General features: G+C 59.9%; 2 protein-coding genes across 2 annotated transcripts; both read right to left on the reverse strand.

Moving 5' to 3' along the window:
• Nucleotides 1–1,916: 1,916 nt before the first annotated feature.
• Nucleotides 1,917–11,973, reverse strand: NR2F6 (nuclear receptor subfamily 2 group F member 6). Its single transcript, XM_054578862.1, has 4 exons — nucleotides 11,044–11,973; nucleotides 7,195–7,289; nucleotides 3,907–4,473; nucleotides 1,917–2,665 (listed from the first exon to the last, which is right to left on the reverse strand). Exons 1-4 carry the CDS (start codon nucleotides 11,337–11,339, stop codon nucleotides 2,391–2,393), a joined length of 1,233 nt encoding a protein of 410 aa, XP_054434837.1. The 5' UTR covers nucleotides 11,340–11,973; the 3' UTR covers nucleotides 1,917–2,390.
• A 3,401-nt stretch (nucleotides 11,974–15,374) lies between these two features.
• On the reverse strand, nucleotides 15,375–23,362 carry USHBP1 (USH1 protein network component harmonin binding protein 1). The gene is made up of 12 exons (XM_054578686.1): nucleotides 22,837–23,362; nucleotides 22,598–22,746; nucleotides 21,927–22,365; nucleotides 19,832–19,957; nucleotides 19,527–19,663; nucleotides 19,213–19,353; nucleotides 18,764–18,931; nucleotides 17,723–17,972; nucleotides 16,949–17,167; nucleotides 16,145–16,248; nucleotides 15,807–15,929; nucleotides 15,375–15,564 (listed from the first exon to the last, which is right to left on the reverse strand). The coding sequence occupies exons 1-12, from the start codon at nucleotides 22,888–22,890 to the stop codon at nucleotides 15,375–15,377; spliced, it is 2,100 nt and encodes a 699-aa protein (XP_054434661.1). The 5' UTR covers nucleotides 22,891–23,362.
• Nucleotides 23,363–23,373: the final 11 nt, after the last annotated feature.

Here is a 23,373-nt window from a genome sequence, read left to right on the forward strand (position 1 = left end):
AAGGACCCTAGGGCCTTGCTGGGGCAGCCCCCGGAGAATTCCTGTGCTGCGATGCTGGGGACCACCTGAAGGGGGCAGGTGCAGCTCGCCTACAGGAGGCCCTGACACCAACCAGTTAAATGGGTCCCTGTGATTTTCCACTTCTGGGCATTGCAAGCTGAACCGTGATTGGTGCTGGGCAATGTGGGCACAGTTCACACGCCCGGCCCTGAGCTCAGGTGTGTGAGACGCTGGTGGTGCCAGGCTCCCGTGGGGCCATGTGCTGGTGCCGCCTTTGAGCCCTGGCCTTTCAGGGGAGCCACAAGGGACAGGGACAATCAGGGAAGCAGACTGTGGGCACAGAGGCCTCAGTCCCTGGGTCCGTCCTCGCGGAGCCCCCATTCTCAGGGCAGGCGGCCCTGGGCCCAGGCTGAGAGAGCAACAGTGGAGGGCCTGGGGGCAGTCTTCCCGGCCAGGGAGGCTCAGGACGACTCGCAGCAGGGGCCCTATGGGCAGGGTTTTGTAGCAGATCAGCAGTCCGGCCTGGACAAACGTCTAAGTCTCTAGCCTGCGGACTGGAAGCAAAGCAGATGCAGGGGTCTCGCTTAGTCCTCAGAGGGCCTGTGCATCTGAGAAATCCATTCCAACTGAGTGGACATACGTCCATGTGCCCAACGGGGCATGTCAGAAGATGCTGGCCGAGTCACCTCCATCCTACTCCCACGTCTCTCCCCTTCTGGGGGCAGGGCATACTCACAAGACCCTCATTCAGTTCCACAGACAATGGCCTCACACATACACACCCCATCTTCCCAGGCTTCCAAGATGGAGGCCGGGGTGCTAACGGGGAGGGCTAAGCACTAGCTGGGTGAGACCCAGGCTCTTCCACTGCTTTCAAAGGGCGTCTCTGATGGCGGGTTTGTCTCTGCCTGATAAGGCCTCAGGGCCAAGGTGCCACCCCCACCTCCATCCCGTCACCACCATGCAGGCCCCTTCTCGCTACCCCTTAGAGCCACAGTCCCTGGCAACAACTCCCGTAGGTGCCCTTCCCGCTGCAGGCTGCAAACTTGAGGCCAGGATGGCCAGGTCCCATGTCAACTCAATGAAGTCTACATTTCAAAGTCTGTGCGGAAGGGAGGGGGAGAGGGAGAGAAACATCAATCAGCTGCCTCCCATGTGCCCCGACCTGGGGACCTGGCCCACAACCCAGGGCCCACAACAACTCAGGCATGTGCCCTGATGGGGCACCAAACCAGCAACCTTTCAGTTCACAAGCCAGTACTTAATCCACTGAGCCACACGAGCCAGAGCTGCAAGTTCTTTAGTTACATAAAGATTCAGACTATCTCAGACACAAAAGGGGAAGTCTGAGCTCATGGAACTAAACCAACCAAGGGTTTCCAGGTATGGCTGGATCCAGGGGCTCCTAAGGCATTCCTGGGAAATTGATCCTCTTTTGGCTCTGCTCTGATTATATCCTCCTAGTTCCAAATCCTCCCATCCAATCTGCTGGCCAGTTCTAGGCCACATGCCCTCCCAGAACCAGTCACTGTGGCCAGAGGAAAGGAGGGCTCTGTCTGGGCTATCATGTGACAGAATTAGCCCCAGATGTTTTTTCTGAGGACACTGGGACCCAGATGCCATGATTAAGGGCTGATCAAAAAAAGACAATGTGTTTGGTCCAGGGCATGTGTGAATCTATGAGGCTCACTCTGAAGCCAGAGCCTGAATTTGAACCTGAGTCATCCCCTAGGCTTAACTCCTGCAGACTCACTGGCTGACCTCCGCCCCACGCCACCCCAGCTTCGTCTCCCCACAACACTGTCCAGCAAAAACAGCCAGTAGGGCTGTTGTTAGGCTGTGGGTTTTCCAGGTGGCGAGAGTGGGTCCCCATGGTGGGCTGCCCTCCCCTCAAAAGATGACAGAGGCTGTGCAGGTAGGAAACACCTTTATTAATTGGCCTTGATTCATTAACCGTGTAGTGTCCAACATGGATCACGTGTCCAGAGGAAGCCACCTGATGCACACGACCCCTGCCTGGCTGTGGCTGCCCCTCCAGTCCAGGTGCCAGGCCTCTGTCCATCACACCAGGGAAGCCAACCCCACCATCCCACAAGTTCATGCCTGAGGTGCTGAGGGACACGACTGTCTCAGGATTGGAACCTCAGTCCCTCCCTCCACCTTGGCCAGGGGTTTCTTGGGAGGACGAGGCTGGAGCCTGGACGATCAGTCAACTTTTTGGTTTCATTATCATTTAAAAAACAGAAAAGACAAACATTTCACAGTCTTTAAAAAATAGGAGTCTGAGGAGAGAGGCTGGGGTCCTCTGTCTGGGGATCTCCCCTGAGGCTCAAGCAGCCATATCCCTTGAGGTCTGCAGACCGGGCCAAGGTGCCCTCGGTCCTATCCAGTCACTGGCCCGAGCCGTAGGGCCAGTTGAAGGTACTTCCGGACAGCAGCATGTCTCGGATCAGTGTCTCGATGGGCGTCTTGCCCACTAGGCGCATGAAGAACAGCTGGGAGATGAGGGAGGCAGGGACTGCACGCAGGGCAGGGAGCCGCAGCAGCAGGCGCCCGAAGCGCTGGGGCTGGGACGGGTACTGGGCCCGTACGTACTCGGTGAGGGCCACCTGCGCCTTCTCCTGCAGGCTCTCCACATGCGCTGGGTCTGAAAGGCCACAGGCGTCTGGGAGGACAAAGGCAAGGTCAGATGGGTAGGATGTGGCAGGACACAGGGTCCCAGGGGTTAGTGGAAGCACCACTGGGGCTATGTCCATGGAGGGAAGGGGGTATTCAGGAGGCGGGAGGCGGGGCCTGGGGCACAAGTGGGGATGCCTGAGGCAGTAGTCCTCCAGAGACAGGGAGGTGGCCTCGTCTGCGGACACCACCACAACGGCGCAGGCAGTGATACCTCAAGGGTGGACGGCACCCCAACTGAGGCCTTGACAGGGAGACAAGCTCTAGTCCATGTCAAGGAAAACAGGGCTGGGGAGGGGACTTGGGGAGAAAGGCAAAGCCCAGGGGCGCCCGGGGCGTGAGTGAACGTGACAGTGTCTAGATGGGGCCCCTTGAAGGTGGGGGGCAGGAGTGTTCTGGGGGAAGAAGGAAGGCAAAGCCATATTTCTCCCATGAAAACCACCTCCCAGAATGGCCTGCGTCTGGTTCCTGCATCCCTGGCCCCAAAAAGACAGCTAGTGGGGTCTCGAACCTTCCAGAGTAGAGAGCCACCTGTCCCTGGAATTAGGTGGGACTTTGGCAGCTGGATGGTCACAACGGGCAAAGAGGGTGTCAGGACAGCCTGGCCCCTCCTCAACAGGGAGAACCTCAAAGCCACACCCCGTCTCAATCCAGGGCAGTGCTGGGGGCCAGGAGGCTGTCCTAGGGGCCGGTGTGGGGGCTCTGGCTCAGAGGTCTGGGGTCACAGAAATCAGGGAGTGGGGTCCCAGAGCACCCGTCTGTTTCTGAGCACCACTTCCTAAGTGCTAAGTAGGATGCACCCTAATCTGGGGTCTGGCATCAGAGGATTTGGAGGGGCGCTGAGAAGCCCAAACGAGGTGTCAGAGACCTCCCCTCCTGGGCCCCTGCCCCCTGCTGGCAGTGCTGAGCACAAGGAGCGCTGATGAGGGGATGGAGAAGGGGGGTCTCTGAGAGCCCAGGAATCAGGCGGAGAGGCTGTGGGGACCGAGTCACCAGTCCAGACCCAGCCTGGCGCCTGGGCACCAGAGTCAGAGTCCCTAGGGAGACCTGGGACCTGGGGTGGGGACATCAAGGGGACATATAGCACCTCCTCCATGCCCCCCTTAGCACTCACAGCAGATGCAGGGCCACAGGTCTGGCAGGCAGGGGGTCAGGGAATGGAGGGCTCTGGGGTCACACCTCCCCACCCCCCGCAGAGTCCCCCAGTTCCCCCTTTGGAGCACATCTTACCAGGTGTGAACAGCGCGATGGCCTTGAGGCAGCCGTACTCAGCGGAGTCGACCTGCAGGCGGCCCAGCTTGTCCACCTGCTCCTGGAAGGCACGCACCTGATCCATGAAGGCCACGGCGCGCTCAGCGGCCATGGGCGCGGCGTGCAGACCAGCTGCGGCCAGCAGCGGCGCCGTGTGCAGGGGCAGCGCCGCCTGCGCGGCGTTCAGCACGAACAGCTCGCTCCAGCTCAGGCGCAGTAGCGCCACCTGGTCGGCCACCGGCAGGTCAGGGAAGAAGGGCGCGTGGCGAGCCCACTCCACTGTGCTGAACAGCAGCCGCGCAGCCAGCTCACACACGTTGTCGATTCCCAACACTGCGCCCGAGGAACCGCTGCCCGCGCCAAAGCGCCCCGCTGCTGCGGGGTAGGGCTCGGCGCGCAGCAGCTGCGCGATCAGCTCCGACACAGGCTGCCCTGGGAAGAGGTCCCCACCTGCCACCGCTGCAGCCAGCACAGAGCCCGGGGGGCTGCCCGAGGAGGCAGCCACAGCGCCCGGCAGCGAGTGCGGGATGCGGCCACGCTGGACCGCTGCAAGAGGGGACAGAAATGAGGCAGGAGAGAGGGGAAGGGGTAGAGGAGGAGAGGGAAGGGAGAGGGGGCAGAGACGGGGGAGGAATGAGAAAAATGGGTAAGAGGAGGATGGAGGAGCATGGGGGAGTGAGAGGGGGCAGGTAGGAGGAGAGGAGGAGGAGGAAGAGGAGGGGAGGAGGAAGAGGAGGGAAGGAAGGGAAAAGTGGATATCCAGAGAATCAGGGGTAGGGGGCAGATGGGGAGGAATAAAGGGAGAAAGACACGGTCATCAGAGGGTCACTCAGCCCCTTCCCTCTACAGCCCACCACCCCCAGCCTTTCCCTGAAACCTCCAACCCCACGCCATGGGCACACAGCTTGCCGGGACGCCAGGGGCCAGGGCCCTGCAGGCCCCTCTCTGCTCTCCCCTGTGCCTGCGGCCTGAGCCCTTGTCCAGGTCCACCCCCACCCCACTTCCTACAGAGAAGGGCCATGGTGGGGAGGACCTTCCCAGGTGCGAATGGGACCACTGGGTGAGGGCGAATTTCATGCATGCCTGGCCCCTCCCACTGGGCTGCATGAGCTCCATTCTGCAGCCAGGGGGGCCTGGCCTGCCAACCTTGCCCCATCTGTCAATCACGGGAGTGCTAGAGCTGAGCATGGGGCCAGGGAAGAGGAACCGTCCTAGAGCCTGGGTCCCCTGGCCAGCCTGTCCCTACAGCAGGTCCTCTCTCCTATGGAGATGGGACCATTTTTCTAGCTACCAGCCCCGCCCACAAGAGGAGCTGTCTGTCTGGGCCCCTGCAGTAGCCCCAGTGCTGAGAATGGAGTCCTGGACAGTAGCAGGTGCTCAATAAACATCAGCTGCCCTCAGTGGCCTGGACTGTGAGGGAGGAGGGCACTCACTGCTTGCCTCAGCCAGTGTCCCCAGTGACCAGGTAGGTGGGAAGAGGGGCAGACTAGGCTGGGTGCCAGGCAGAGGCTAACTGATGAGCTCTAATGAGCTGGCAGGCCCTGTCTCACCACCTCCATGAACTCCTGGTCAACCTATGCAGAGCAAATGGGGAGGGAGACATGAGTGGGAGCCAGGGGCGGAAGCAGGGCCTTGGGCTGAGCCTGGCTCTCAGGGGCTGGGGAACCTTCCTCTTCGCCCTTTGCTCACTAGGTTCTAAGCCCCACCCCCACTATTCTTCCTTCCCCTGGCCATGTTCCCACCTCAGGGCCTTTGTACTTGCTGTCCCCACTTCCTGAGTATCCTTTCCCCAGTCTTCCTCCTCATTCAGCCCAGAATGTATGGGTTCAAGCCCCAACCACAACTCTACTGCTCGCATACCCTGGCAAAACGGCCTCAACTCTCTGCTCTGAGCTCAGTTTCCCCATCTGTAAGATTTAGGAAATGATAAAGATTATGACACCAGTCACTGAATTTCGTAAGAATCTATCTGACCTGATTAGAACAGCACCTGGCACACAGTAAGGGCAAAATGGATAGCAATTCAAACCAAGAAACATTTATTGAGCACCTTCTATGTTTCTGGTCCTGGTCTAAAGGCACTGGGGTTAGGTCAGAAAACAAGACAGAAATCCTCGTCCTCAGAGAACAGACATTCTGATGAGGGGCCAAAGCAAGGCAAACGGTGCAAAATCAAGGGGGATGATAAAGGGTAGTCAGGAGGGTGTCTATGAGGAGGTGCTGTGTGAGCAAACCTTAAAAGAAGTGAGGGAGGGAGCCGTGCTAGCGCCTGGGGGAAGAACGTGTCCCGCGGAAGGAACAGCCCATACAAAGGCCCTGAGGTAGGACTGTGCTTGGGGTATGAGCTGCCATTAGGACGGCATCCACCCCTGAGACAGGACCTCCGAAGCCCTGATCTGAAGTACATGAGGATTTTAAGTCCAATGGACAAGTAGAGGCAAATCCAGGTGGGGGGAATGGGGCAGGAAAGTCACCTCAAACTTAAAAGGACCAAAGGGAGTGATTAGATGCTTTAAGAGACAGAGTCTGAGCAGCCCTTCCCAGCTTCCGGAGAAAAGGCCTGGCAGAGAAGAAACCAGCGTTCGACCAGAGAGACTCAATTTAAGTGCAGAGAAGAACGGCCAACCTAGTGCCTGTGAGCCTAGGCAGAGACAGCACAGCCGGCATGGGGGCCAGGTTCGGCTGCGGTGCCCCCAGGGCCCTGGTGCAAGTATTTCAGTTCCACTTCGAGTCTAAGGGTGGAGTTCCAGGCCCAGTTGCCAGCACACGTCCACCCAGGTCCCCAGGGCAGAGACAAGAGGCTGGGCCTCCCTCTGGCTCCCAGGGCCAAGGGTCAGGCGGGAGGACAGGCTGCCCTTTGACTTAATTGGGTAAATTCCTGCCTTGGGCAAACATAAGGCAGGGGTGGAGCAGGGAGGGAAAGCAAGTCAAATAAAAAAATGTCCTTGTTCAGAAAGCGGTGGCTAGACTGGGGGCGGGGGCGGGGGGTGCCACTGAGGTGTCAGAGCCAGGGCACCTGCCTCTGAGGGCTGTGGGGAGGGGGCAGCAGGAGAACAGTCCTAACCCAGGCCCCAGTCAGGGCATCCCTGGCCGCCCCAGCTCCAGCACAGCCACCAGCAGCCACGGGTAATTGGATTCCTGCAGCCCTGGGCCAGGCCAAGGCCTGCAGGATCTCAGGTCGGTGTTAACGAGGTTAGCGGGCACAGGCCTCGAGAGTGGGAGCGAAGGACAGGCCACTTGTCTACCTCACCCCTGGGGAAGACTCACCCTCCTTCCTCATGCCCACCCGGAAACACTTCTTGAGGCGGCAGTATTGGCACTGGTTACGGTGATGCTGGTCAATCTGGCAGTCCCGGTTGGACCTACGGCCATGCAGAGGTCACCATAGGGGTCACCGTGATACCCACACCCTGCTCCCCAAGCCACCCTGTGAGCCAGCTCTGAAGGCTGTGACTGGGAAACACCAGCACGCTCCCCCCCCCCGCCCACCCCCGGCTGGGCAGGCGGTCCCAAAGGGACACGGAGCCTAAGCCTGCAGGTCTGCAAACAAGGATGGACAATTGGGAGTGGTGGCGGGTGAACAGGAGTCTGTCACGGAGGAGATTAGCATACAAGGGGGGGTACATTGGCACTGGGTTTCGAAGACAGCATAGTTCCCCAGGTGAATGGAAAAGACAACCACAAGCAAAGAGTGCAAGGAGAGCAAAGGGCTGGCAATGTGAAAACACAGAGGCCTAACAGACTTTCGGGCAGGCTCAGGGGTAGGGTCTTGTTCCAAGGGCAACGTGAGAGCCAAGAAGGCCCACGGCCAGGGAGCTGGGCTTTCTGAGTTGACTGAGAGAGCAGAGGCTCGGCCAGACCAGGGCCAGCCTATGGGGTCAGCTCTGTGGGGCCCCCATACTGTCACCCTGCACAAGACTGCCACGAATGAATGAATGAACAAACGAACTCCTGTCCCCACTTTAAGACCCTACACCCATGCCCCTTCTTCTGAGAAGATCTTCCAACTCCTAACCGAGCCCGAGAAGCCTCCCTCCTTCTGGTGGACTTCAGGGATTGTCGTTGCCTCTCCCGGGGGCGGGCCAGGTGGCCCAGCCTGTGCGGCAATGAGCTCCCTGTCCAGAGTCGACCCCAAGCAGGGAGACTCAAGTGCCTGTTCTTCAGATGCTCCTGGCACCTCTTCCCCTCGTTCCTGCCCTCCGTAACTCTCTCCACCCTGGGCTCAGGGCTCTCTGAGGCCCAGACCTGGGACAGATGCCCCGGGCTTCCAGCTGAGCTCCAAGAAGTTCATGCAGAAACAATCAGAGTAAAACACTCAATAAAGTTAAAAATCATACAACCCTCAGCTGGACACACAGCCCTGACCCTCCAGAGGCAACTTCTCCACCAAGCCTCAGTTTCCTCGTTTGGAAATGGGAGGCCCGGGGCCAACTCCTTATGACATGCGCTGGGGGAAGGGGCGGGGAGGCGATCTGAGGGGCTCCGGGGTGGTGTGAGGCCCCAGGCTGCAGCAGGGAGTGCCAAAGGCAAAGCTGAGGCTCTGGGTGGCCTCCAAGTTCCTGGATCCTGCAAGTGGAAGCCTCTGAGCCCAGGCCTCTGCCCCTAAACAGCCCAGGCCCCCAGGAGGAGGCCCTGTTAGGGTGGAGGGAGCTCAGGCAGAACCAGAACAAAGCCCAGCAGGCAGGAGGTGGGAGGGTCCTGGGCCACAGGCTGTGGGCAGCCGGCTGGAAACAGCCAGACCTGGGGTGGGTGGGTGGGCAGACAGGGGCCCAGTTCGGGGCCCCCTGACCTCAGGGGAAGCCTGGAACCTTCTGCTTCAACCTCCCCAGCTCTGGAGTTGGGACAGCCTTCCTGGTCCTCCAGATGGGGAAACAAAAAGTTCTATTACCCTACCTAACACACACATGCTTGGCCCAACCCCAGGGCCCAGCTAAGCTTCCTCCTAGGTGTCTGGCTTCCAGTTCAAGTGATCAGGGCCCTCCCTTGCTCACATACCCTCCATGGCTCCCTGTGGCCCTCAGTCCAGCATTTCAGGTCCACTCAGCTCTAACTTCTCCCATGCCTGTGTGGTCTCATCTTACAACACTGCTCCCCCAACCTGCCACTGGGTGCCTGCCTGGACCAACCCCCTCGTGCTCCAAGGCCCACCTCCCGTGGCCTCTTCCAGGCAGTCCTCCCTTACCTCCAGGGACCCCAGACCTATCCCTCTCTCAGGCCCAACCCCACGGGCTGGGGGCATCTGCATCTCACTGTGTCTCTACCAGACCCCGACGGGGCTGGACTTGGAGTCAGAGTCTCTCAGGGGGGTGAGGAGAACGTCATGCCGCAGGGGCTGTACCCTGAGGGAGCGCTGCTGAATCGGTGTGAGGCTCAGAGAGGGGCAGGGACTTCAGGTGGTGATACAGCACTGAGCTTCTAAAGAACCTGCCAGCCCCTGACAATGCCTCTTCTCCCCTGCCTTGGTGCTCCTGCCCTCAGGGAGCCTCTGGGACCCTAAAACCGCCTGAGCCCCTCCACTGTCCTCCCCAAAGACCCAGCCAGAAAGCAGGCAGTTATTCCAGCAGCAAGAATGAGGCCAGTCTGGTGGCCCAGTTAGCACTGGAGGAGGGAGGAAGCCAGCTTACACAGCCTCTCTCTCTCTCTCTCTCTCTCTCACTCACACACACACACACACACACACACACTCACGGCTACCCCAGACAGGCCCTGACCCCTGACCTGGGGCCAAACTCCAGGTGCCCAGGCACCCGCCCCATAGCCTCACCAACAAGCCCTCCCTGGGAAGGGCTCTGACCCCAACTTAGCTGCCACCCTCTTTTTCTATTTATTGATTTTAGAGAGAGAAAGGGAAGGGAGAGAAAAAAAGAAATATACAAACATCGATTTGTTGTGCCACTAATATATGCGTTCATTGGCTGTTTCTTGTATGTGCCCTGACCGGGAATCGAACACACAACCTTGGCCTATCCCAACAGAGCTCTAAACAATGTAGCTACCTGGCCAAGCCCCGCCCCCCTCCCCACCTTCCCAGCCCCAATATCGCCTTGCTAAGCCCCAAATGGGACACGATCTCTCCCTGGATGACCCAGAACAGACACCAGGACATCTCTGGGCCTCAGTTTTGCACATACAGAAAATGGGGCTCCCCATACTGGCTCTGCAGAGCCCAGGCATGTTCATGGAGGACTCAGAGTGGGGGCTGGTCGATGGAGCAAAAGGATGCTCACCCAAGAGTATCGGGAATGGGCCCTGGGCTGGACACCCAACTCCAGTTCCAACCAGGCCCACCCTGTCAATGGGGACTCCAACCTAGGGCAACCCAGGCCTTCCTGGGAGCATTCACCCCACCCGAAGTGGAGCCACCTAAGTTTCAGGGATTTTCCAGGAGCCCCAGGTCTCACCCCTCTCACGGCTGCGGGGGTGGAGCAGCAGAGGTGCACTCAAATCCAGCCAGCCTCCCCATCCTCCCTGCCCTCCAGAGGCGGCTTCCGGTGACCCAGAGCCCAGGGTGAGCCCAGGGGGTGTGCCCAGCCCCCCCACCCCCGCCCCGAACAACAGGGTCCCCGTGCGAAGGAGGCCGCCCTGTGCCACCCCTGCCTAGCTTTCGCCAACGCCTCCGTGGCCGGAGCGACTTTGGAAGTGATATTTGACCCCTAGGGCGCGCCGTATTGATCCCCGCGGCCGCAGACAATGGCCCCTGGACGATGTAAGCGGCATAGTCCAAGTTCCACGTTCGATTCCCGCGGGGCGCTGTACGACGATGTTCCCAAAAAAGGGGTGCCCTGAGGTTAGGGTCCCACACCTCACAGCATCCCACTCTCTCTTCGCGCGGAGATGACCCCTCTCCAGAGAAAAGCGAGGGAGGGAGGAGGAGCGAGGAACGGGGGTGGAAGGCTCAAGGGACCACCTGATGGGGGGCACCGCATCCATACAGCGCCGACTGTATACATAATCCCAGGAATGGAATGGAGAGGGGTACAGGGGGCTGTGCCCCTATCTCAGAGGGGGAGTGGAAGCCCAGGAAGGTCAGGGCCAGGCCCAAGGTGACCGAGCAGGTCAGGGCCCGGGCCAGGCCAGGCCGGGTGCAAGCGGCGGGGCGAGGATGGGAGGGCTCACCGGCAGGTGTAGCTGAGGTTGCGGCGGATGCTCCGCTTGAAGAAGCTCTTGCAGCCCTCGCAGGTGAAGACGCCGTAGTGTTTGCCGCTCGACTTGTCCCCGCACACCACGCAGTCCACCTGCAGCCCCGGCCGCTCCTCGTCGCCCGGTTCCGCGTCGCTGGCGGCGCCGGGGGGTGAGGCCGAGTCTTCCTCGGCTGCGCGCGGGTAGCCGCCTGCCTTGTCCACACCGTTCGTGTCGCCGCCGCCGCCGCCGCCGCCGCCGGGGCCGCCCCAGCCGCCGGTCACCATGGCCATAGCCCCAGGGCAGCGGGGCCGGGGCGCCCCCTCCGCGCTCCTCCCGCCGGGCACCCCTGTCGGCCCGGGGGACTCTACCCGGTGCGCATCCGACCCTGGCGCGCGGGGGACACCGACTGCACCCCCCAAAAAAGTTTTGCAGCAACTTCCTGCGACCGGTCCGCGCGCCCGGGCGGAACTGGTCGGGCCGGTTCCAGGCCAACTTTCCCACGCGTGCGCGGGGCCGGGCCCGGGGTCGGGGGGGGCGCGCTAGAGGCGCGGGCCGGGGGCCCCGGGGACTCGCGCCCCGCCGCCCTGGGGCCCCGGCGGGGGCGCGCGGGCCATGGCCCGGCCCGGGCTGCGCAGGGGGCGCCCTCTGGCCTGGCCGCCGCTCGGCTGGGTGCTACGGCCAACTTAGCGGGCCGCCATTCGGGCGCGGGAGGCCGGGGGGAAAGTTTAGCCGCAAGTTGCGCGGCCGCCCGCGGCGAGGGGGAGGGGCGGCGGGCGCGCGCCGGAGCCGGTCGCCGCGCCCCCTGGGTCCCCGAGGCCCCCCGGCGGCCGCTCGGGGCCTGCAGGGCCGCTGGCCGGCGCTTCCCGAGCTGCCGTCCCCGCTGCGGCCGCGCACGCCAGGCCTGGGCCTGAGCCTGGGCCCGAGCCTCGCTCTCGCCGCCGCTGCCGCCGCTGCCGACCCCGTGCGCCGGCCTCGCGCTGCGGCCGGTTTGACACACAACGTTCCATTCGCGGGGCGGGCGGGGGGCGGGGGCGGGGGCAGGGGCGCGCGCCGCGGACTGGGGGCGGGCGCTCGTTGCCCCGGCGACAGCCGCCCTTATAAGGGCATGGGTGGCCGTACGCTGCGCCCGGCGCCGGGGCCGGAGGGAGGGGCGAGGGCGGGTCGCGGGACCGCTTGGCCTGACCCTCCCCCTCCTCATCCCCGCCCCCGTCCTAGCTTGCTCCAACCTTAACCCCTGCCGGGCCGCGGCGGGAACCTGGGCGGCAGCTGCCCTCTGCCCTTCTACACTCTCTAAGATGCCTCTTCTAGGCCCTCCCCTCCACCTCCCGTCTTGGACGTTGCGTCGCTCCACCGCCCTCGGGGCGCCCCTCGGAAGCCCCCCATTCCCGGCAGAAGCAATAATGGGGGTCCAGTTGCACCCGGGGGGCTTGCCCATGTGCAGTACACAGGCGCACGCACGCCCGCACACCCTAGGGCATTGCACAGTTGCAAGATGGATTGTCTTTGCTTCCTCTTCCAGTAAGTCGCCGCGTCCGACCCCCACCCACCCAGTCTCTGCTTGGGCGAACACCTGGTGCTCGAAATATCTAGGGGGAAGGGATGTGGTGGTCGGCGGCTGGCGGGAGCTCGAGGTCGGGGGTTGTGGGGGGCGTCCCTCGCCAGAATTTCAAGACTGGGGGCAGGTCGCCCACCCTCCTGGCGGGGTTGGAGGTGACAGGAATGCCCACCACCCCTGCCGGAGCCTGTCCCTTCCCCTTCAATTTCCCTTTTTTCCTGTGCTTTATAGAAGGGGCTTGGCCAGGCGGCCGGCTGGACTGCAGATGTCTCTCGAAGGCTCCCGCAGCTCTCCTCCCAGCTGCCGCCGGCCTGCAAAACCTCCCCACCCCCGCAACCCCACCCAGACCCTGGGCTGGGGCCAACGAGCATTTATTAAGCGCCTTTTGAATGTTCCCAGGCCACTTTTGGCAGGAGAAGCAAGAGCCCCTGATTCTGGGCTTGTTAACGTTTAACCGGCTGGAAAAGCCCTTCCTTTCACCTTTCACCTCGTATAGTCCTGCAGGTCCTGTTGCCCGGCCTTGTCTCCTGCCCTGCCCTGCCCTACCCAGCCCAGAGCCAGACACCAGGCCACGTGGCTGGGCCCCTGACGGCTCGTAGGGGCAGGAGAGCAGTGCCCTCTGCCCCCAAGGCTCCGATGCCCTTCTTTCTCAGGAAGGAGCCTTAGAAAAAGGCACCCCCTCTCCAGATGACATCTGAAGAAACACCCTGGGGGTAGGGGGGTTATGCTTAGAAATTATGCAAAATTTAAAAGGAAACCAAGATCCTGGAAAAGCCAGCACAGCTCCCCCTCAGCTCTAGGACTCTGGGCCTCCCAGGGAGGTCTGGCTCGGTGGGAGGTGGGGAAGGTTTTGGCAGGTACAGAGAGCAAGAAGGACTAAGGTTAGCCATGAGCAAGGACCGTCCATGTGTCTAACTAGAGTGGACTTCTGTTCTGTAAGCCTTGTTGGGGGGTGGCGGTCACGGTGGTTAGAGTGGACCCTTTGGTTCTGGGGCTGCTTGGGAATGGGGGGGTGCTGGCCGGTTATTTGGGGTGAGGACAGGGATCCTCAGTCTGTTGCCTGTGTCTTCCAGGATCCTTGGTGGGTGAAGAGGGGGCTCTCAGAAAGGGAGAGAAGGTTCAGGGAAGGGATTCAGAGTGGGGCTGGGCACTAGGCCTCAGGGACACACAGCCTGGGGCCGGAGGGCAGGGTTGGAGGCTCGGGTAAGGTCTACTGCAAATCCCAGACCCTTGAGTATGTCTGACCCCTGGCAGCTGCCCTGCCCCCTCCCAGTAGCTCCACTGACCCTGCACCTCCTGGGGCCCCACCTGTGCCTGCCAGTGGAGGGGGAGAAGAGGTCCAGATCCAACCCCCTGACCCCTGCCCGCAGCCCGAGGTGACATTTGACCTTGAGGCAGCCGAGGACTGGGGACAAAGAGGCCTGGGCCCATCTGCTGAGGGGGCACCCGTGGGAACGGCCAGACCTTGCTCTGCGAGGCCTGGGAACCAGCCCCCGCCCCCTCCTCCAGCTCAGACTCCTTCCCCACCCTCCAACAGGTGGTCTTGTCTCCTATTGCGCCTTCCTCCCGCGGGCAACCTGGTGGGACAGGGCTAAGGTCATTCTTGGACTATTGGGAGGAGGGGACAGGGACAAGAGGGAATAAGGTTGGCTCCTCTGTGACACTGCCCGCCTCAGTTTCCCTGCTGCCTTCCAAGTCTGCCTCAGCCTAGAGAGAGTGCTTGGAGTCCAGAGGTTGTCAGCCACACGCTCTCCTGAGGCGTCTGTGAGTCAGGAGGACCGGGTTGAGGCCAGGTCGCTGACTGATGCTGACCTCAGGCTGGTCTTGCCCTCCCCAGCCAGAAGCAGCTGCCCACACACACCTGTACAGGTTCAGCCTGGGGAACGCCCCCACGGCCAGCCTGGGAAGAAAGCCTTGCTAATCCTCAGTTTGGGTTTCAGCTACCACCCAGGAGGGGACTGCGGGCCACTAATCCGGGCAGGCTGGGTCTTTTTTGAGACCCCACAAGGGCGGCTGGGCAGGGCGGGGTGGGGGGTGGGCAGAGTGTGACCTATGCAAATGACATGTTAATTAGATGCCTGTTATTAATCTGACACTAAAACCTCCCTGGCCTGATGTTGGAAGCCAGAATTTAGCCTCACCAGAGGCTGTCCAGGCCCTCTAGGGCCAGTGGGCCTCATGCTTGCCATGAGCACACACTCAGCTCCTCAGCGCCTGCAGTGTAGGCCCTGAGTTTCTGCTTGCAGGTGTTTAAGCTCTTCACCTTAGCTCCATGATCTTTGCACACAAACTGCAAAGCCACCTGTGGTCCCCCCTCGCTGGACCTGCACAATGCCTTTCCAGCAAACGTCCCACCCTGAAGCCCGGAGGTGGGCAGGGGAGGGTGTGCCGGCCGCCTCCCCACCACCGTGGCCCCTCCCTGGGCTTCTGGAGACAGGTGAGAGCGGGAATGTCAGCTTTGGCTATGTAACCTCACTGACCCATGAATCCCCCAGCCAGCCCTGGGGACCCTGCCCCCACAGCCAGGTCACCTTTAGCATGACCCTGCCAACCCCATTCACTGCCACGTGGTGCCTGACGAAAGACACCGAATCTTTCTCAAATGCCGGCCAACAATCCATCAAGCCCCAGGCACCAAGGTATATTAGGCCCATCACACCAGGCCAAACACGCCTCGACATGCAAAGTCATACCACATGACATCGCTCCAGAGCACTTTATGGCATGGCCTGCCACCACTGGTACATTTAGACACGGCCAGGGACAGGGCCTACAGAAAGGTCTCCCCTGGCCGGGGAGGTGGACGGGGTGGCCTGGGCCTCCCCAGGACTCTTGTGGTGGCTTCTAGCGCAGCCAGCTCCTCTGCCTGCTTGGCCTCCACTAGTGTCACCTGCTGTTCCAGCTTCCGCCGTTGCTCTTCCTGCTTCCGTTGGGCTCCTCGGAAGGCCAGGACCAGGGCTCTGGAGGGGTGAGCAGGCTGAGCCAGGAAATAGCCCGCCCCCACCCCAAGACACCCCAAGTACACCCCAAGGCTGTGTACTCCCCGATTGGGCCTTTCTGAGATCCCAGTGTCACTCAGCAGGGGCTGACACGCCAGGGGAGGTGTGGGAGGGGTTGGACTTGCAGCCCACCTTATAGGAGGGAAGCTGAAGCCCAGAGGGGGCTGGGAATGCTGCTAGGTCACCGGGGGAGAGGGACCCACCTGTGAGCCTTACATAAGTCACTGTTCAGCTTGGCACTCTGAGCACGTCTGGCTCGCCCCTTCTGAGCCACCTGTTCCAGCTCCTCCCGCAGAAACTGCAGCTGCTCCCACAGGCCCAGAGCCCTGGTGCCGAAGTGGGGAGGGAAGGGTTCACAGCCACAGCCAAGCCTGTCTTTCCTCTACCCACCCACCTCCCACAGTGTTTCCCAGGAAACACATCTGTACACAGGTGCACACCCAGCCGGCCACTGGTACACGCATCCCCCACGGGCTCTCACGCTCCACCACCGCAGCCCTCTCAGGCCGAGTATCCCCCAGCCTGGGACCCAGGCACGCACCGGGTGAGTGAGGCCGACAGTTCCTGAGCTAGCTCCTCTGGATCCTGCACTTTGCCCACCTGGCCTCCATCAGTGCCCCTGCTGCCACCAGGGAGAGCAGGGCCCTGAAGAAAGCAGAAGGGAGGGAAGTGACATTGGCCTAGTGTGCTCAGCTCAAGACGGACATTGATGTCAGACTGTGGCAGCCATAGCCCTTGCCTTCACAGAGCCCCCCGTCTCGTGAGATGCCCCGATAAGGATAAAATTACTTCCTAACAAGGGAAATAAATAACAGGTGATCTCATCTGAAGGCAGCTCAGGAGGGCTTCCTGAAGGAGGTGATGTCTGAGCTCAGACCTGCAGGAGATTCAGGACTTAACTAGACCCAGAAGGAAGTGCCCTGTGTTTCTGGCAGGGGCACAGCAGATACAAAGGCTTCAAGGTGGGAGAGATGATTCAAAAGGAGAATTCTGTAAGCCACCGAAGGCTTTAAGCAGAAGGCAGACATGATTAGACGGCAAGGGGCAAAAAGGAAGGACTCAGGGAGGAAGCTGGGGCTACTGGGGTGGAGAGGGAGGAGTATGAATAGGTCTGGGAGATAGGAAGGAAGAGGTACAGGTTTGAGTGGAAGCCACTAAATCCCTTGGAGTTTATTGGGCTCAATAACCTCAAAGAGAGAAATCCCAAAGTACAAAGTGTGAACTTTACCCTGCAGCTTACCATTCTACTCATTTCTTTGTGAAAAAATGGAAACCGAGTCTCGGCCAGAGACACCTGGCCAGTAGTGCACTGCCCTCCCTACTAGGTCCAGGCAGGGAGCCTCACCTGGGACCACGCCTCCTCATCTCCACTGCTTCCGCCACTACTGTCGCTGCCACTGCTGTCAGCCCCGTGAGCCTGGAGCTGGGCCCGCTCCCACCGCAGCTGCTCCATCAGGAGCATGTGGACCGGGCCCTGGGCCCTGAGGGCGGCCTCCTGCAGCTCCAGGCCCCGCTTCTCCCTCCGCACCAGCTGTAGCCTCAGTATCAGGTCCTCCAGCGCCTCCTGAGAGACCAAGGGGAGGGCGAAGAGTTTGTACCTGCGGGCTGAACTAGGGAAACTGAGGCCTCAAGAGGCACTGACTGAGGGCTGGTCAAGCAGGAACTCCAACCCTCACCGTGATCTTGTGTGGTGAGAAATACCATTCTCCCATCAAAATTACAGCTATACATATGGCAGTTCAGAGGAGGCAAGCATTTTAGACAAGGTCAAGGAGCAACTCAGTGGAAGGGTCTGGAGTTTCTCCGGGTCCAGGGCCTTAGGTCTTTCAAGCCAGGCTACACAGCTCAGATTATGTCCCCGGCCCCATTTCTTTTCCATGGGCCGGGCATTTTGGAAAGCCAGATTTAAAGTCTTAAGAGAAACTGAATTCCAAAGGACAAGCTCCTACTCACCCCTCAAAAATCCAGCCCCAATCCTCCTCCCTCCAGGAAGCCTACCTTTAGCCCAGCAGAACTTTCCCTTGCTACTCGTTCACCCAATCACATCCCTCTCAGCTTCACCAAAGGGTTTTTTGGCCCATCAGAAAAGACGAACAGTGACTGCTGCTCATGTGCGTACCCGTGTGGCCTGCAGGTCCTGCTGGATCTGCATCTTCTCCAGCTGGGGCAGGGCTGGGCTGGGTTGGGTCCCCACAATGGCCTGCACCAGGGCCTCTGCATGGGGCACAGCAGGCATGGGCGCCAAGGTGGGGCCAGGCTTTGAGGGAATCTTCACCAGAGCACGGCGCTCCTGGAGACGCTGGACATAGCCCTGGAGCTCGGTGGCCACCTCCTGCAGCGTGGGCCTATCCACACTGCTGCCCTCGGGGCTATGGAAAACAGAAGAGGGGGGCTGTGTCAACCCCGGCAGGGGTGCTAACTTCGTGCCAACTTTGGTGGGCTCTGTCATCTTCCATCTTACTGTCCACAATGGATCCCGTGACATCTGTGGTGGGTGCTGTCATACCAGCATGGTGGGCACCATTATCCCTCAAGACAACATAGTGAACAGCATTACAGGGATGGGCACCGCTGCTCAGGCCAACATGGTGGACGCCATTGTGCCAGCCCAGTGGGTGCTGTTCCTCATGCCCACGTGGGAAACACCATCACACCAACACAGTGCCCTGGCTGCTGTGGCTCAGTGGATTGAGCAATGACCTATGGACCAAAAGGTTGCTGGTTCCATTCCCGGTCAGGGCACGTGCCTGGGTTGCAGGCCAGGTCCCCAGTCGGGGGTGTGCGGGAGGCAAACACGTTGATGTTTCTCTCCCTCTCTTTCTCCCTTCCTTCCCTTCTCTCTAAAGATAAGTAAAATTAAAAAAAAATAAAAACACAATGGGCATCATCACGCAGCTTGCCATCCTGTTTGGCAGCAACACGCCAACCTTCTTAAGCACTCTCATGCCAGCTATAATCAGCGGGCACCATCATCAATCTTCCTGACAACGCTGGTGGGTCCTATGCCATCCCCAGTGGCTGTCAACTACCATGACAAACCTGTTGAGCAGCAACCAGCCAACTCCAGTCAGGTCTCCACAGGGTCTACTCTGGCAGCCGCGTTCTCCCATCAGGACCCCATTGCCTGGCCCGCCCAGCTCCACAGTTTCCCAGGGGGTACCTTGGCTGGGGATCCCACAGTGTCTCTCCATCCATGGCAGCCTCCTCTTGGGCTAGCAGCCTCTGAGCCTCCTTCTCAGCTGCCTCCAGGTCACTCTTGGGGACTTTTGCTCCTGAGTCTGCCTTCCGGAGAGTGAGCAGGACCTCGTACACTTCCTCACAATGTTCGCTGCAGGACACTGGTTCTGAGTGCTCCAGCACACCCAGCTCCATCTTTCTGTCTAAGTGATGTTTCTGCTTCTTCCCAAAGCCCTCACTTCTCCCCCACCCCCACCCCTGGAGAGCATGCAAACCCCTTCAGCATCCTTGGACTAAAATTGCCTTAAGTTCATTTTCATGGTCGGGGGGATGATTTCCTGCAGTGGCCCTGCCTCTCTTTGTGGGTCAGGGCCATCCGCTAAGCAACTCATTCTCTTCCCAGCCAGTGACATCATGGGCGGGTGCACCGACCTGTACTGCAAGGCCAGACGGAGTGCCGTGGCCTCGGCCTCCCATTGGCTCAGCCGCATGCTCAGGCCCTCACACCGGCCCTTGTATCCCTGGAGCACTGCCGACAGCAGACGGTTAAAGCATTTGAGCTTCTCGATGCTCCTGCCTCCAAAGGTGGGGAAAAGCAAAAGTGAGAGGCCTCGCAGAGCTGTCACCTGACAGATTTCCACTCTTCTCCCCCTCGCTCACCCCCACTTCAGCTATGGACTCTTGGGTTTATATCCTGGCTCAGGAGGTGGCGGAACTCTTACGAGCTCAGCATTTGTGTCTCTTACCCCCGGAGCTGCTCCATCTGAGCTTCCACCGTGTGCACCTCAGGGGCAAGGGGCTGGCTTGGGGGAGCCCCAAGGACCTGGGCGCTGGAGTTACTCTGGAGGCGCCGGAGCAAAGGGTGAGACAGGGAGTAGGCATCCTGCCAGCAAAAAGGAACTTGATTCACCCAGATGGTCAAGAGCCCAGTACCATGGGTTTAGGCTTTTCCAACCCCAGAAACTTGTTGGATCACATGGCCAAGATTTGGGTCTCACTGCCCCAAACCCTAAAGACCTCAAATTAGTGGTTTGGAGCTCCCCACACGCACCTCAGCGGCCCAGGGCTCCTCGGCAGCCCCAGAGCTGCTTGGACCACTGCCCAGGCCACGTCCTTGGCTGTGAGAGGGAGGTGGGAAGGGCTCCAGCCTCAGCAGGGAATCCTGCAGCTCCTGCGCCTGGGAGGTATGGGGGATGTCAGGGCTGGCAGCTCCAAAGACCCACCAGACCTCCCTAACACCTGCTCTTGGGACAGTGGCAAAAGCCCCAGCTGGAAGGCAGGAGCCCCAAATACTCACTGCACCAAATTCCTCACTATGTAACCTTGGGCAATGTACTCAGCAACTGAAGACTTCTTTTTCTTTTTTTTGGGGGGGGGGGGTTAAGATTTTATTTATTTATTTTAGAGAGACAAGGGGATGGAGGGAGAAAGGGAGGGAGAGAAACATTGATGTGCGAAAGATCAATCGGTTGCCAATCAATCGGTTGCCTCTTGCATATCCCCAACTGGGGACCCGCCCACAACCCAGGCATGTGCCCTGACTGGGAATCGAACCAGCGACCTTTCAGTTCGCTGGCTGGCACTCAATCCACTGAGCCATACCAGCCAAGGCAAGACTTTTCTTTCTTTAGATATACAGATGGCCAACTGGTGCATGAAAAGGTGCCCGGTATCACTAATCATCAGGGAAGTGCGTATCAAAGCCACAATGAGATATCCCCTCACACCTGTTAGGATTTCTGCTATCAAAAAGACAAGAAATAACAAGTGATGATGAGGATGTGGGGAAAAGGGAACCATTGTGCACTGCTGGGATTGTAAACAGTATGGAGGTTCCTCAAAATATTTAGAGTAAGAATCACCCTAGGATCCAGCAATTTTACTTCCAGCAATTCCACTTCTGGGTATTTATCCAAAGGAAACAAAAACACTAATTCAAAAAGCTATATGCATCCTCCTATTCATTGCAGCATTATTTACAATAACCAAAATGAGGAAGCAAACTATGTGTCCATCAGTAGATGAATGGATATGAAGATATGGTACATGTATACAATGAAATGTAACTCAGCCTTAAAAAGGAATGAGCTCTGGCTGGTGTGGCCCAGTGGGTCGAATGCTGACCTGTGAACCAAAAGGTCACCAGTTTGATTCCCAGTCACATGCCTGAGTTGCAGGCCAGGTCCCTGGTTGGGGGTGTGCAGAAGGCAACCTATCAATATTTCCTTGCACATTGATGTTTCTCTTCTTCTTGTTCCCCCTCCCTTCCCTTCTCTCTGAACAATAAATAAAATCTTAAAAAAAATAAACTGATAAACTTCTTTCCCAGCTGGGAAATGGGCCCCACTCTGTGGGAAAATGGACCCCATCGCTTGCTCTGGGCCCCCGCAGCCCCAGTCTTGCCACTGGTGGATGAGGCCTGCTCCCCAAGACTGCCATCAGCCATGCAACTTTAGTCCACATGCTGAGGAGGCCTCTGGCCTTCACACCCAAACCTGCCAGCTCCACCTTCAACATCACCCATAATTTGCCCACTTCTTGCCACCTCCACAACTTTCACCCTCTGGTGTCTGGGCCGGTGCCACATCCTGAGTCTCCAGGTTTCCACTCTCGCCCCCCACATGCTGTTTTTCCCTGGGCACCCAGGGGGCGCCCGTGAACACCTGCCTCAGGGAGCCACCCTCCGCAGCTCAGGGCCTTCCATGGCTCCTACTTTACTCGGAGCAAAAGCTCAAGTCCTTCCTCCAGCCCTCAAGGCTCTGCAGGTGACAGCCCTGTCACCTCCTTGCCCTCATCTCCTCCCATTCACCTCCACACTGGTCTCCTCACCGTTCCTCAAGCCCGCCCATCACACTCCCACCTCAGGGCCTTTGCATGTGCCGTCCCCTCTGCCTGGAATGGTCTTCCCCCAGACCTTTGCATGGCTCCTCCCTCACCTCCATGTGGTCCTTATTCAAGCGTCACCTCCTTCTCTGTGGGCCTCCCTGATCACCTGGATTAAGACTGCAAGGGACCTGTGTCTTTTGGGGCTCAGCAGTCAATGCGGCAGAAAGCCTTTCAAATGAACAAGTGATTGAACACCGTCTAGGCCAGGCTGCCTCCTCCCTCAGACAGCGCGCCCTGGGAGGTGGGGCTGCCCCACTCACCTCTCTCTGCAGCATCTCCTTCTCTGCCTGGACGGCCTCCAGAGAGGCCTGCATGTGCATTAGCTCGTTCTCACGGCTGCCCAGGGCCAAACGCAGCCAGGCGTTCTTCTCTGCCAGGTGGGCTGCCTCCCGCTGGAAGCTCCCGGCCCCCTCCTGCTCCAGACAGGGCCTTGGTTCCCCCTCGATTCCGCCCTCCACCTCCTTTGGCCCTGGACAGCTCAGGGGCTGGCAGCGCCACGCAGCAGCCGCAGCCTCCAGTGAGCTCAGAACATTCTGGAGAGTCTGAAACACATCGGGGGCCCCAGGTCCAGAGGGGACAATCTCTTCTTCCCGTGGGGCTACCTCCGGGGCCTGGTGGGCTTCTCCTGCAGGCTCATGGGGCCCCTCGAGGGCTGGGGCCGTTCCCCTGCTAGAGTCCCCATCAGCCTCTTTGTCAGTTCTGTGAAGAAGCAAGCAGTGAAAGGTTCTGGTAACGGGCACATCTGGGGTGGCTGGCACACAGGGGCTCTATGTCAAAGTGGGGGCTGCATCATGCGGGGCTTTAAGAGTCAGACTGAGGCAGGCAGTGGGGAGCCACGGCGTGTGTGTGAGCGGGAGGGTTGGGGGGTAAACAGGCCAAGCTATGGGTGGAAAAGAGCTGGAGTCGGGGACAGAGCCCAAGAGGGCCTTACCTGCTGCCCAGGCTGCGCCCACTCTCCTCCGCCTCAGGGCCCAGCAGCTCAGGCTGGCAGCTTTCCTGGGGTGGCACAGGGCCCAGCTCAGAGCTCCCGCTGGCCACCTCAGCCTCCTCTGAACTCTCTGCTACAGGGTCCAGCTCACCCTGCAAAGGACCACCAGGGCTGAGCTCTGAGCAAAGCTCTGAGCCCCGGGGCCCTGCTGAGCTCGCTGTGGCAGGGAGGGGGACACTTACAGGCAGAGCGTGCCTCCCTCGCCGGCTCCGGGGCCGTGTGGCCCGCCCACTCATTGCTGTCCAGAAATCAGTGTGCCCTGAATCCCTCCTTTGTGCCCCTTAAAACCACAGCCTGATCTCAGCTCTTGCGTTTGTTGTCCTGGCAAATGACAGCCTCTATTTCCTCTTCTGTGAAGTGGGCATTGATTTCCCCCCTCCAGAAGGGGTCTTGAGTCATCAATGTTGAGTTGGCACGTTTAACTGCCCCCGTTGACAGGCAGCTCACTACCCACCAAGGTTGCCCTGACCTTCCCCTTCTCTTGTTCCTCCGTCACCTGTCACTGCCTTGGTGCTCTCCTCCCTCCCCTATCTGGGCCTAGGACCAGGACATAAGACTCCTCTCTCTCCCAGTGCCCTCCTCAAGCAAAGGACCCGATGCTGGCGTTGGGTCCCCTCAGCCCGCTCTACTTCTCTGTTCCTCTGAGAGCACCTTGGTCAGAGGCCTGAGTCCCTGGACACTCTTGGGGTCACTCACGCCACTGCCCGCTCAGGCCTGGG

This window comes from Pteronotus mesoamericanus, unplaced genomic scaffold (genome assembly GCF_021234165.1).
Source record: "Pteronotus mesoamericanus isolate MK-2021 breed Mesoamerican mustached bat unplaced genomic scaffold, CSHL_Meso_final contig_502, whole genome shotgun sequence".
NCBI classification, from domain to species: Eukaryota; Metazoa; Chordata; class Mammalia; order Chiroptera; family Mormoopidae; genus Pteronotus; species Pteronotus mesoamericanus.

Coding starts and splice junctions, on each gene's coding strand:
- NR2F6 (XM_054578862.1), bottom strand. CDS start 11,339: ATGGCCATGGTGACCGGCGGCTGGGGCGGCCCCGGCGGCGGCGGCGGC. Junction 4,474..7,194: donor GGTGGGCATGAGGAAGGAGG/GTGAGTCTTCCC, acceptor CCCCTCTTGCAG/CGGTCCAGCGTGGCCGCATC. Junction 2,666..3,906: donor CATCGCGCTGTTCACACCTG/GTAAGATGTGCT, acceptor TTGTCCTCCCAG/ACGCCTGTGGCCTTTCAGAC.
- USHBP1 (XM_054578686.1), bottom strand. CDS start 22,890: ATGAGTGGGCGGGCCACACGGCCCCGGAGCCGGCGAGGGAGGCACGCT. Junction 22,366..22,597: donor GGGCGCAGCCTGGGCAGCAG/GTAAGGCCCTCT, acceptor GCTTCTTCACAG/AACTGACAAAGAGGCTGATG. Junction 15,565..15,806: donor GACTTATGTAAGGCTCACAG/GTGGGTCCCTCT, acceptor TCACCCCTCCAG/AGCCCTGGTCCTGGCCTTCC.